The following is a 15,416-nucleotide window of genomic DNA, read 5'->3' on the forward strand; positions in this document are numbered from 1 at the left end:
CAGACACTCACTCACTCGGACACTCACTCACTCGGACACTCACTCAGCCACTCACTCACTCGGACACTCACTCACTCAGACACTCACTCACTCGGACACTCACTCACTCGGACACTCACTCAGCCACTCACTCACTCGGACACTCACTCACTCAGCCACTCACTCACTTGGACACTCACTCACTCGGACACTCACTCACTCAGCCACTCACTCACTTGGACACTCAGACACTCACTTGGACACTCACTTGGACACTCACTCACTCGGACACTCACTCGCTCTGACTTTCACTCACTCAGACACTCACTCACTCGGACACTCACTCACTCGGACACTCACTCTGACACTCACTCGGACACTCACTCACTCGGACACTCATTCACTCAGACACTCACTCACTCAGACACTCACTCACTCAGCCACTCACTCACTTGGACACTCACCCACTCGGACACTCACTCTCTCGGACACTCATTCTGACACTCACTCACTCGGACACTCACTCACTCTGACACTCACTCACTCGGACACTCACTCGGACACTCACTTGGACACTCACTCACTCGGACACTCACTCACTCGGACACTCACTCAGATACTGACTCACTCGGACACTCACTCAGCCACTCACTCAGCCCCTCACATACTCGCACACTCACTCAGACACTCACTCACTCGGACACTCACTCACTCGGACACTCACTCACTTGGACAATCACTCACTCCAACATTCACTCACGTGGACACTCACTCAGACACACACTCACTCACTCGGACACTCACTCACTCGGACACTCACTCACTCGGACACTCACTCACTTGGCCACTCACTCACTTGGACACTCACTCACTCACTCGGCCACTCACTCACTCGGACACTCACTCACTCAGACACTCACTCACTCGGACACTCACTCACTCAGCCACTCACTCACTTGGACACTCACTCACTCGGACACTCACTCACTCAGCTACTCACTCACTTGGACACTCACTCACTCAGACACTCACTCAGACACTGACTCACTCGGACACTCACTCAGCCACTCACTCAGCCCCTCACATACTCGCACACTCACTCAGACACTCACTCACTCGGACACTCACTCACTCGAACACTCACTCACTTGGACAATCACTCACTCCAACATTCACTCACGTGGACACTCACTCAGACACACACTCACTCACTCGGACACTCACTCACTCGGACACTCACTCACTCGGACACTCACTCACTTGGCCACTCACTCACTTGGACACTCACTCACTCACTCGGCCACTCACTCACTCGGACACTCACTCACTCAGACACTCACTCACTCGGACACTCACTCACTCAGCCACTCACTCACTTGGACACTCACTCACTCGGACACTCACTCACTCAGCTACTCACTCACTTGGACACTCACTCACTCAGACACTCACTCACTTGGACACTCACTTGGACACTCACTCACTCACTCGGACACTCACTCGGACACTCACTCACTCGGACACTCACTCACTCGGACACTCACTCAAACACTCACTCACTCGGACACTCACTCACTCAAATACTCACTCACTCACTCTGACACTCATTCACTCGGACACTCACTCGGACACTCACTTGGACACTCACTCACTCGGACACTCACTCACTCGGACACTCACTCACTTGGACACTCATTCACTCAAACACTCACTCACTCACTCACTCTGACACTCACTCACTCGGACACTCATTCGGACACTCACTTGGACACTCACTCACTCGGACACTCACTCACTCGGACACTCACTCACTCGGACACTCACTCACTCGGACACTCACTCAGACACTCACTCACTCGGACACTCGCTCAGCCACTCACTCAGCCCCTCACTTACTCTGACACTCACTCACTCGGACACTCACTCACTCGGACACTCACTCACTCGGACACTCACTCACTCGGACACTCACTCAGACACTCACTCGGACACTCACTCACTCGGACACTCACTCACTTGGACACTCACTCAGCCACTCACTCAGCCCCTCACTCACTCAGACACTCACTCAGACACTCCCTCACTTGGACAATCACTCACTCCAACATTCACTCACGTGGACACTCACTCGGACACACACTCACTCAGACACTCACTCACTCACTCGGACCAACACTCACTTGGGCACTCACTCGGACATTAACTCATTCACTCCCTCATGCCCCCCCCCCCCCCCCTAGGCGGTGTGCGTCCCTGTGATTGACTTGGGACTCTGTGGGGCTAAGGGTGGGGGTCACGGCCCCCACCCTCTCCTCATCCCCTTCGGCCCTCCCCCACTCATGGGACCCTACGGGTGAGAGACACGGCCATTGTGAACCCACCTACCCACAGACACGGCCATCATGAATCCACCCACCCACAGACAGGGCCATCATGAACCCTCCCACAGACATGGCGATTGTGAACGCACCCACCCACAGAAATGGCAATCGTGAACCCACCCGGAGACACAACCATCATGAAACCATCCACCAACAGACACGACTATCGTGAACCCACACACAGACACGTCCATCTGGAACCCACAAACCCAACAACAGACACGGCCACCGTTAACCCACCGACCCATAGACATGACCATTGTTAACCTACCGACCCACAAACACGGCCATCGTGAACCCACCCACCCATGGCTAAGGCCAATGCGAACCCACCCACGCGGCCACTCACAAACACAGCCATCGTGAACCCACCCACCATAGACACGGCCATTGTGAACCCACCTACGACAGACATGGCCATTGTGAACCCAGTCACCCAAAGACATGGCCATCGTGAATCCACCCACCCACAGACACGGCCATCGTGAGCCAACCCACCCACAGACACAGCCATCGGGAACCCACCCACCCAAAAAACATGGCCATCGTGATCCCACCCAGAGACACGGCGATCATTAACCCACCCACCCAGAGACACAGCCATCGTGCACCCACTCACCAACCCAGACACATGGCCATCGTGAACCCACCCACCAACAGATGTGGCCATCGTGAACCCACCCACACACAGACATGGCCATCATGAGCCCACCCACAGACATGACGATTGTCAACCCACCAACCCACAGACATGGCCATCGTGAACCTACACACCCACAGACACAGCCATCGTGAACCCACCCACCCGCAGACATGGCGATCGTGATCCCACCGACCTACAGTTATGATCATTGTCAACCTACCGACCCACAGACACGGCCAACGTGAACCCACCCACGACAGACATGGCCATTGTGAACCCACCTAACAACAGACACGGCCACCGTGAACCCACCGACCCACAGACATGACAATTGTCAACCTACCGACCCACAGACACGGCCATCGTGAACCCACCCACCCATGCCTACGGCCAATGCGAACCCACTCACCCACCCACCCACAAACACAGCCATCGTGAACCCATCCACAACAGAGACGGCCATCGGGAACCCACCCACCCAAAAACATGGCCATCGTGAACCCACCCTCCCAGAGACACGGCCATCATTAACCCACCCATCCACAGACACGACCATCGTGAACCAACCACACTCAGAAGCAGCCATCGTGAACCCACCCACAGAAACGGCAATTGTGAAGGCACCCAGCCACGCAACCAGAGACATGGCCATCGTGAACCCACCCACCAACAGACGTGTCCATCGTGAATCCACACACGCTCAGACATCGCCTTCGTGAGCCCACCCACAGAAACCGCCATCGTGAATGCACCCACAAACAGACATGGCCATCGTGAACCCACCCAACCATGGCTACAGCCAATGCGAACCCACTCCCCCTCCCACCCACAAACACAGCTATCGTGAACCCACCCACCCACTGACACGGCCATCGTGAACTCACCCACAGAAACGGCAATCGTGAACCCACCCATCCACCCAGAGACACGGCAATTGTGAACCCACCATCCAACAGACACGGCCATCAGGAAGCCACCCACCCAAAAACATGGCCAACGTGAACCCACCGACCCAGAAACACGGCCATCAATAACCCACCCATCCACAGACACGACCATCGTGAACCTACCACACTCAGAAACAGCCATCGTGAACCCACCCACAGAAACGGCAATTGTGAAGGCACCCAGCCACGCAACCAGAGACATGGCCATCGTGAACCCACCCACCAACAGACGTGTCCATCGTGAATCCACACACGCTCAGACATCGCCTTCGTGAGCCCACCCACAGAAACCGCCATCGTGAATGCACCCACAAACAGACATGGCCATCGTGAACCCACCCAACCATGGCTACAGCCAATGCGAACCCACTCCCCCTCCCACCCACAAACACAGCTATCGTGAACCCACCCACCCACAGACACGGCCATCGTGAACCCACCCACAGAAACGGCAAACGTGAACCCACCCATCCACCCAGAGACACGGCAATTGTGAACCCACCATCCAACAGACACGGCCTTCAGGAAGCCACCCACCCAAAAACATGGCCAACGTGAACCCACCGACCCAGAAACACGGCCATCAATAACCCACCCATCCACAGACACGACCATCGTGAACCTACCAGACACAGACACAGCCATCGTGAACCCACCCACAGAAACGGCAATTGTGAAGGCACCCAGCCACCCAACCAGAGATATGGCCATCGTGAACCCACCCACCCACAGATATGACCATCGTGAACCCACCCACAGACACGGCCTTAGTGAACCCACCCACCCACAAACACGGCCATTGTTAATCCACCCACCCACAGACACGGCCATCGTGAACCCACCCATGACAGACACGGCCATTGTGAACTCACCCATCAACAGACATGGCCATCGTGAACCCAGCCACCCAAAAACATGGCCATCGTGAATCTACCCACCCACACCATCGTGAACCCACAGATACGGCCATCGAGACCCCACCCACCCACTAACAAACATGGCCACCATGAACCCAGTCACCCATGACATGACTATCGTGAACCCACACACAGACACGGCCATCTGGAACCCACCAACCCAACAACAGACATTACCATTGTCAACCTACCGACCCACAGACATGGCCATCGTGAACCCACCCACAACCATGGCTACGGCCAATGCGAACCCACTCACCCTCCCACCCACAAACACAGCTATCGTGAACCCACCCACCCACTGACACGGCCATCGTGAACTCACCCACAGAAACGGCAATCGTGAACCCACCCATCCACCCAGAGACACGGCAATGGTGAACCCACCATCCAACAGACACGGCCATCAGGAACCCACCCACCCAAAAACATGGCCATCGTGAACCCACCGACCCAGAGACACGGCCATCAATAACCCACCCATCCACAGACACGACCATCGTGAACCTACCAGACACAGACACAGCCATCGTGAATCCACCCACAGAAACGGCAATTGTGAAGGCACCCAGCCACCCAACCAGAGACATAGCCATCGTGAATCCACACACGCGCAGACATTGCCTTCGTGAGCCACCCCACAGAAACCGCCATCGTGAGTGCACCCACAAACAGACATGGCCATCTGCCCACCCACCAACACAGCTATCATGAACCCACCCACCCACAGAAACCGCCATCGTGAACCCACCCACAGACATGGCTATCTGCAACCCACCAACCCAACAACAGACACCGCCTTCCTGAACCCACCGACCCTCAGACGTGGCCATCGTGAACCCACCCATCCACAGATACGACCATGGTGAACCCGCCCACAGACACGGCCATTGTGAATCCACCCACCCACAAAGATGGCCATCGAGAACCCCCCCAACAAAAAACATTTGCATTGTGAACACACTCACCCAGGGATACGGCCATCATTAACCCAACCACCCACAGACACAGCCATCGTGAACCCACCCACAGAAACGTCAATTGTGAACCCACCCAGCCACCCACCAACAGATGTGGCCATCGTGAATACACATGCGCACAGACATCGCCTTCGTGAGCGCACCCACAAACAGACATGGTCATCATGAATCCACCCACCCACAGACACGGCCATGGTGAACCCACCCACAGAAATGGTCATCTGCAACCGACCAAGCGAACAACAGAAACAACCATCCTGAACCCACCGACCCTCAGACATGGCTATCGTAAACCCACCCACCCACAAACACGGCCATTATGAGCCCACCCACTCACAGGCATGGCCATCGTTAACCCACCTACCCTCAGACATGGCCATCGTGAACCCACTCACAGAAACGGAAATTGAGAGCCCACCCACTCAAAGTCACGACCATCATGAACGAACCCACCCACCCAAAGATAAGGCCATCGTGAACCCACACACCCACCCACCCACCCAAAGACATGTTCAACGTGAACCCAACCAACAACCCAGAGACACTGCCATCGTAAACCCTCCCATCCACAGACACGGGCATCGTGAACCCACCCACAGACATGGTCATCATGAACCCACCCACCCACAGACATGGCCATTGTGAACTCACCCACAGAAACGGCAATTGTAAACCCACCCATCCAACCAGAGGCACGGCCATCGTGAACCCACCCACCTACAGACACGTCCATCGTGAACCCACCCACAGACACGTCCATCGTGAGCCCACCCACCAACAGACATGGTCATCGTGAGCCCACCCACCCATAAAAACGACCATAGGGAACCCACCCACCCAGAGACACTTTTCGAGCATTAACCCACCCATCCACAGACACAGCTATCGTGAACCCACCCACAAATACGGCAATTGTGAACCCACCCAGCCACCCACCCAGAAACATGCCCATCGTGAACCCACTCACCAACCAAGTGACACGGCCATCGTGAACCCACTCAACAACAGACACGGCCATCGTGAACCTACCCACCCACAAACACGGCCATCATGAACCAACCAGCCAAAGACATGGCGATCGTGATTCCACCCACAGAAACGAAAATCGTGACCCCACTCACAGACACGGGCATTGTGAATCCACCGATCCAGAGACATGACCATCATGAACCTACCCACAGAAATGGTCATCTGCAACCGACCAAGCCAACAACAGAAATAACCATCCCGAACCCACCGACCCTCAGACATGGCTATCGTAAACCCACCCACCCACAAACACGGCCAACGTGAGCCCACCCACTCACAGACATGGCCATCGTTAACCCACGCACCCACCCACAGACACGTCCATGGTGAACCCACCTACCCTCAAACATGGCCATCGTGAACCCACCCACAGAAACGGAAATTGAGAGCCCACCCACTCAAAGTCACGACCATCATGAACGAACCCACCCACCCAAAGATAAGGCCATCGTGAACCCACACACCCACCCACCCAGAGACATGGCCAACGTGAACCCAACCAACAACCCAGAGACACTGCCATCGTGAACCCACCCACCCACAGACATGGCCATCATGAACCCACCCACCCACAGACATGGCCATTGTGAACCCACCCACAGAAACGGCAGTTGTAAACCCACCCATCCACCCAGAGGCACGGCCATTGTGAACCCACCCACCCACAGACACGTGCATCGTGAACCCACCCACAGACACGTCCATCGTGAACCCACCCACAGATACGTCCATCGTGAGCCCACCCACCAACAGACATGGTCATCGTGAGCCCACCCACCCATACAAACGGCCATAGGGAACCCACCCACCCAGAGACACTTTTCGAGCATTAACCCACCCATCCACAGACACAGCCATCGTGAACCCACCCACAAATACGGCAATTGTGAACCCACCCAGCCACCCACCCAGAAACATGCCCATCGTGAACCCACTCACCAACCAAGTGACACGGCCATCGTGAACCCACCCAACAACAGACACGGCCTTCGTGAACCTACCCACCCACAAACACGGACATCATGAACCAACCAGCCACAGATATGGCGATCGTGATTCCACCTACAGAAATGAAAATCGTGACCCCACTCACAGACACCCGCCATTGTGAATCCACCGATCCAGAGACATGGCCATCATGAACCTACCCACAGACACAACCATCGTGAACCAACCCACCCACAAACACGGTCATGGTAAACCCACCGACCCAACGATATGGCCATCATTAACCCACCCACGCACAGACACGACCATTGGAAACCCATGCTCCCACAGACACGCACATCGTAAATCAATCTACCCATCGACAGCCATCGGGAACTCATCAACAGACACGGCCATCTTGACCCCACCCACAGACATGGCCATCAACAACCCACCCACCCAGGCACAGATATGGCCATGGTGAAGCCACCCAGAGACACGGCCATCGTAAACCCACCCACAAAAACGGCAATTGTGAACCCACCCAGCCACCCACCCATAGACACGGCCATCGTGAACCCACCCTCCCACCCAAACACACGGCCATCGTGAACCAACCACTCAAAGACACAGCCATCATGAACCCACCCACAGAAACGGCAATCGTGAACCCACCCAGCCACCCACCCAGAGACATGTCCATCGTGAATCCACTCACCAACCCAAAACACGGCCATCGTGAATCCACCCACCAACAGGCATGGCCATCGTGAATCCACCCACAGACACAGCCTTCATGAGCCTACCCACCCAGAGACACCTCCATCATGAACCCACCCACCCACAGACACGGCCATCATGAACAAACCCGCTACAGACACTGCCATCATGAATCCACCCACAGACACGGCCATCATGAACAAACCCGCTACAGACACTGTCATCGTGATTCCACCCACAGAATCGGAAATCGTGACACCACCCACAGACATGGCCATCATGAACCCACCCACAAACACACATGGCCATCGTGAACCCACCCACAGAGATGGCCATCTGGAACACACCAACCCTACAAAAGATACAGCCATTCTGAACCAACGACTGACAGACATGGCAATAGTGAACCCACACATCCACAGATATGACCATCGTGAACCCATCCACAGACACGGCCATCGTGTACCCATCCACAAACACGGCCATCGTGAACCAACCAGCCACAGACACGGCCATCGTGATGCCAAACACTGAAACGGAAATTGTGAACCCACCCACAGACATGGCCATCATGAACCCACCCACCCACACACAGAAACGGCATTCGTGATCCCACCCACCCAGAGACACGGCTATCGTGAATCCACCCACCCACTGAAATGGTCATCGTGAACCCAAACCCCCACCCACAGACACGTCCATCGTTAACCTAGCAACCCACAAACGTGGCCATCCTGAACCCAACCACCCACAGACACGGCCATCGTGAAATCCACCCACGAACCCACAGACATGGCCATCATGAACCCAACCACCCACCCACAGACACGGCCAAGGCCATGGTGAATCCATGCACCCACAGACACGGCCATCATTAACTCATACATAGGCATGGCCATCCTGAACCCACCCACCCACAAACACGGCCATAGTGAACACACCCACACACAGACACAGCCATCGTGAACCCACTCATCCAGACAGACGGCCATCATGAACCCACCCACACACAGACACGGCCATCGTGAACCAACCACCCAAAGACACAGCCATCGTGAACCCACCCACAGAAAAGGCAATTGTGAACCCACCCAGCCACCCACCCACAGAAATGGCCATCATGAACCCACCCACCGACCCACAGACATGGCCATCGTGAACCCACCCACAGACACGGCCATCATGAACCCACCCACCAACAAACACGGCCATTGTGAACCAACCAGCCACAGATACGGCCATCGTGATTCCACCCACCGAAACGTAAATCGTGAACCCACCCACAGACACGACCATCGTAAACCCCACCCACCTACAGACACGGCCTTTGTGAGCCCACCCAATCAGAGACACGGCCATCGTAAACCCACCCAATCAGAGACACGGCCATCGTAAACCCACCCACACACAGACACGGCCATCGTGAACCCACCCACCAAAATACATGGCCATCGTGAACCCACCCACCAAAATACATGGCCATCGTTAACCCACCCACCCACACACATGGCCATCGTGAACCCACCCACAAATACGACTATCCCGAACCCACCCACAGACATAGTCAACAACAGACATGGCCATTGTGAACACACCAACCCACAGACACGGCCATCTGCAACTCACCAAACCTACAGACGCAGCCATCATGAACCTGTCGACCCACAGACATGGTCTTCATGAACCCACCCACCACAGACATGGCCATCGTGAACTCACCCACCCAGAGGCACGGCCATCATAAACCCACCCACCAACACACAGAAACAGCATTCGTGAACCCACCACCCCCAGAGACACGGCCATCGTGAATCCACCCACCCACTCACAGAAATGGCCATTGTGACCCCAACCACCCACAGACATGGCCATCGTGAACTCAACACCCCACCCACAGACATGGCCATTGTGAACTCAACACCCCACCCACAGATACGGCCATTGTGAACCCACCCCCCTATGGACACGACCATCGGGAACCCACCGAACCACAAACACGGCCATCGTGAACCCACCCACCCTCACGCCCATTGTAAACGCACACCCACCCACTAAATGGCCATTGAGAACCCCACTGAAACGGCCATCTTGAACCCCCTTGACATCGCCATTGTGATCCCCTCATTCCTCCCCAGGGCGTTCGTGGTGTCCGCTGGGTTTCCCTCAGCACAACACGCAAGGCTGAAGCGACGACCCCTGCCCTTCGATTACGAGATCGGAGAAAGTAACCCTCTCACCTACCTGCTCACCTACCTACTCACTTACCTGCTCACATACCCACCCTCACCTTCCTGCTCACTTATCTACCACTCACCTACCCACTCACCTCTCCAGGCTCTCCTACCTGCTCACCTACCAGTTCACCTACCTAACCGCTCACTGACCCACTCCACACCTACCCCTCACCTACCTGCTAACCTACCAACCTGCTCAACTACCCACCCCTCACTTACCTGCTCACCAGCTATTGTTCACCTACCGACCAACCACTCACCTATGTGCTCACCTTCCTGCTCACCTACATACCCACTCAGCGACCAGTTCACCTACCTACCCACTCACCTACCCACCCTCACCTACCCCTCACCTACCTACCCACTCACCTACCTGCTTGCCTACCCGCTCACCTACCATCCAGCTCACCAACCCATTCCTCACCTACCTGCTCACCTACCTCCTGACCTTCCTACATTTTACCTAACTACCGCTTACCTACCTGCTCACCTACCCCTCAGCTACCTGCTCACCTACCCACCCACTCATCTACCCACCCTTCACCTACCTAAAGCTCATTTACAAAGCTCATTAATCTACCCACCTACCCACCTACCCACTCCTCACCTACCTGCTAACCTACCCACCCCTCACCTACCTGCTCACCATTTACTGTTCACCTACCTACCAACCACTCACCTACATGCTGACCTTCCTGCTCACCTTCCCCTCACCTACCTACCACTCACCTACCTGCTGCTCAGCTACCCACCCCTCACCGTGTCTCCATGTACCTCCCTGTACCTTCCCCTGCCTCCCATTGTCTCCCCGCATCTCCACGCGTCTTCCCGTGTCTCCCGGCATCTCCTCGTGTCTCCTGGCATCTCCCAACATCTCCTCCCTCGCATCTCACTTCACGAGAGTCAGCTACTTCCCCGCTCTCCTCCTCCTCAGCTTCCTGCCGTGTCTACCAGCGCCTCCCAGTGTCTCCCCGTGTCTCCACGCGTCTTCCCGCGTCTTCCGGCATCTTCTCGTGTCTCCCAGCATCTCCTCGTGTCTCCCGGCATCTTCCCAATGTCTCCTGCCCCGCATCTCACTTGACGAGAGTCGGCTACTTCCCCGCTCTCCTCCTTCTCAGCTTCCTGCCGTGTCTACCAGCGCCTCCCCGTGTCCCCCCGCGTCTGCCCCCACTTCTCACTTCACGAGATTCGGCGACCTCCTCCCTCACCTCCCCCCTCTCCTCCCCCAGCCGGCTCCCCACAGAAGCTTGTGCGCCGGATCTTCACGAACAGCCGCGAGCGCTGGCGCCAGCAGAACGTGAATGGGGCCTTCTCCGAGCTCCGTCGCCTGCTGCCCACACACCCCCCCGACCGCAAGCTCAGCAAGAATGAGATTCTGCGACTGGCCATGCGCTACATTGACTTCCTCGTCGCCTTGTTGCGTGACCAGTCCACCACCGGCTCGACCTCATCCACCACCACCTCATCCACCTCCTCGTCCACCTCCTCATCCATCTCCTCAACAACCTCCTCCTCCTCTTCATCGTCCACCATCAATGCGGTAGCGGCAGCAGCCGCGCTCGTGACATCGTCCACCACCTCGTGGAGGGGTGACGTCGCAGGAGGAAGAGGCGGAGGAGGTGGAGGAGGTCGCGCTGGGGATATGACCGTGGGCACTGGGTCACCATGACCTTCGAGGTGGTGGAGGAGGAGTTGGTAGAGTTGGCGGTGGAGGAGGTGGTGGAGAAGGTGGTGGAGGATCTGGTGATGGAGGAGGTGGAGGTGGTGGAGGTGGTGGAGGTGGTGGTAGAATTCGTGATGGAAGAGGTGGAGGAGGTTGTGCCTGGGCATTTTGTGTCATCAAACACTCCACCCCTCAACTCCCAATTGGTGATGGAGCAGTTGTGGAGAGAATGGAGAGGTTTCCATACCTGGGCAATGTGTTTATGCCCAGCTCCCGTGCAACAGAAGAGGTCTCACTCCGAATCTGTTAGGCGGAATTACCTTTTCATCGGCTGTGTAACGCTGTGTGGAAGCTTCCTAGTCTGTTGCTCCACATGAAGCGTTGGGTCTTCTCGTTCACGGTCATGCCCTCCCTTATCCATGCTTCTGTAATGTGGACCTCTATAATGGAACATCTGCACTGGTTAGAAACATTAAGGCTGGTTTGCCTATGATCCATCCTGAGGTTAACCAGACTGGATTGTGGGAGGAGTTCACAAATCCTTGACAGGTCTGGACTAAGTCCCATCAGTGAGCTCCTCTGGCAGGCTGCGTTGGCTGGGTCATGTAGTCCACATGCCCAGCCACTGCTTGCCTAAACAGTTTTTGTTCGGCTGGATAGAGGGGGCTAAATGGAAGTGGCATGGGCTAGAGAAGAGATAGAATGATGTGTTACGAGAAGATGTGGAGCTGGGTGTACTTGCCAATAACTTGCACCAGCAGTGGAGCGACGGTCACAACAACAAGTGGAGTACCGGGTGGATAAAACACAGCAAGTTGGCACAGTAGGGGGCACAGGTGGTGCATCGGCCAGTCATTTCAGTCAGTCAACCCATGGGACTTGCTGGGTCTCGTCCCACGACCTCCTGCCAGTGGGCCTGCGACACTTCACGTGTGTTTAAAGCACACTTAGACTGGCACAAGCGCAGTGGTCTTATCACCGCCACTTAGTGGTGAATGGCAGTTGTTGTTGGAAGTGGTGGTGGTGGATGAGGTGGTGGAGGAGGTGGTGGAGGAGGTGGTATGCCATGGACAATCGTGAGGAGACTTGGAGACAACGAGATTCAAGACGGAGACAGTGGGAGTGAGGGCATGGGGTTCACAATGGCCGTATTGATGGGTGGATTTCACAATGGCCGGGTCAGTGGGTGGGGTTCACGATGGCTGTGTTGGTGGGTGGGTTCACGATGGCCATGTTGGTGGTTTCATGATGGCCGTGTTGGTGGGTGGGTTCACGATGGACGTGTCGGTGGAGTTCACGATGGCCGGTGATATAACTGCTCGACCCGAGCCATAAATGCATTGATATTTGCATTGTCCTTGTAATGGTTGCCTTTTGTATGTTTGTACGTTGTGTGACTGTATGTTGTATGTCTGTATGTTGTATGTACATATGTTGTATGAATGTTGAACTTCTTTGGCACCGTACGTAGCCAAGCGTGCTAATCGCAGGTGCGGGGGATGAACAACAAACTAAACACAACAGCAAGAAGCAGCATGATAGCTCCCAGTGGCTTCCTCATATCGGAAGGAAGAGCGTTCCAGACGTCTGCAGAAGCAGCGCATCTGAAAGCGCCGCGCGACCACCGTCTTTGTTCGATGGCTGAGGGAAAAACCGTTGCTGCTGCCAGGATGAGCGGAGTTCGCGTGATGATGGTTTACATTCCTTGACGTGGAAATGCTATAACTGGCCGACAATGATTTAACTGCTCGACCCGAGCGTATGAATGCGTTCATGTTTGCATTGTCCTTGTTCCTGGTCGCATGTTGGGGCGTAGTTCTCTGGTCTAACGCCAGTGGTGAGAGATAGAGCCAAAGACTGGGGGGCTGTAGCTCTGTTACATGCCAATCAGGACCCTACCATTGAAACTCTCCGGCTTCTGCCTCCCACGCAGCCAAAGGTCGACCATCGACCGAATCCGGACTGGGGGTCGTGCGACCGATTCTGGGCCCGGTGTCGTGCAGCCGATGCGGCCAACTGATGCCACAAATGGGGCCATCAAAGATGAATCACCTTGTGAGCGTGCGGCCACAAATCCCAAACCATCGACCATCATTGTAATCACTTATCTGCTGTCTTCACTCCTTTAAAGGAGGAACAGGACGAGCTCCACTCTGCGTCTGAACAAATAATTCGAGTGGATAACAAACAAATATAAAATTACATCTTTAATCTCCATACAAAAACGGAAGGTCAATCAGTTACAAGGACAATGCCGTACATCATCATTATTATTATAATCACAGCTGTGTACGTTTGCATTGTTCCTGTTGCTGGTGGTCTTACAACAAGCGTGACGTGGGGTTAATTCAGACTGATTGAAGATGCCATGTAGTGATAGTCGGTGTCTATTCGGTGTTTGGATATCTTAACACTGTCTCTGTTTTCTTTTCGGAACGAGTAAATAAAGCCTATTCTGTTATTTTTCATAATCGTCTTGATATACCTTTCAAAATGTATATTTTGGGCCACCCTGTATATAACAATACCCTAATGTGTCCTGACTTTTGGAGCCACCCAGTATAACAATACCCTAATGTGTCCTGACTTTTGGAGTCACCCTGTATAACAATACCCTAATGTGTCCTGACTTTTGGAGCCACCCTGTATAACAATACCCTAATGTGTCCTGACTTTTGGAGCCACCCAGTATAACAATACCCTAATGTGTCCTGACTTTTGGAGCCACCCAGTATAACAATACCTTAATGTGTCCTGACTTTTGGAGTCACCCAGTATAACAATACCCTAATGTGTCCTGACTTTTGGAGCCACCCTGTATAACAATACCCTAATGTGTCCTGACTTTTGGGCCACCCAATATAACAATACCCTAATGTGTCCTGACTTTTGGGCCACCCAGTATAACAATACCCTAATGATAAGTTGGCGACACTCTTTGGTTCTTTCGGTAAAGTCACGTCGAAAGAAAATAAATAAATTTCAATTCAATAACA

At 54.7% G+C, this 15,416-nt stretch overlaps 1 protein-coding gene across 2 annotated transcripts in view; it reads left to right on the forward strand.

The window, feature by feature from the left end:
• The window catches only part of LOC144737779 (protein lyl-1-like), a 42,452-nt gene extending 27,561 nt beyond the window's left edge, over positions 1-14,891 (forward strand). For both annotated transcript variants that reach the window (XM_078620640.1, XM_078620639.1), the window contains exons 2-4: positions 2,220-2,332; positions 10,659-10,747; positions 11,987-14,891. In XM_078620640.1, coding sequence (XP_078476766.1) covers positions 2,319-2,332; positions 10,659-10,747; positions 11,987-12,426 — 543 coding nt within the window. In that variant the 5' untranslated portion in view covers positions 2,220-2,318 and the 3' untranslated portion in view covers positions 12,427-14,891. The remainder of the gene's footprint in view (positions 1-2,219; positions 2,333-10,658; positions 10,748-11,986) is intronic.
• Positions 14,892-15,416: the final 525 nt, after the last annotated feature.

This window comes from Lampetra planeri, chromosome 74 (assembly GCF_965212315.1).
Source record: "Lampetra planeri chromosome 74, kcLamPlan1.2.h2, whole genome shotgun sequence".
In the NCBI taxonomy this organism is placed as follows: Eukaryota; Metazoa; Chordata; class Hyperoartia; order Petromyzontiformes; family Petromyzontidae; genus Lampetra; species Lampetra planeri.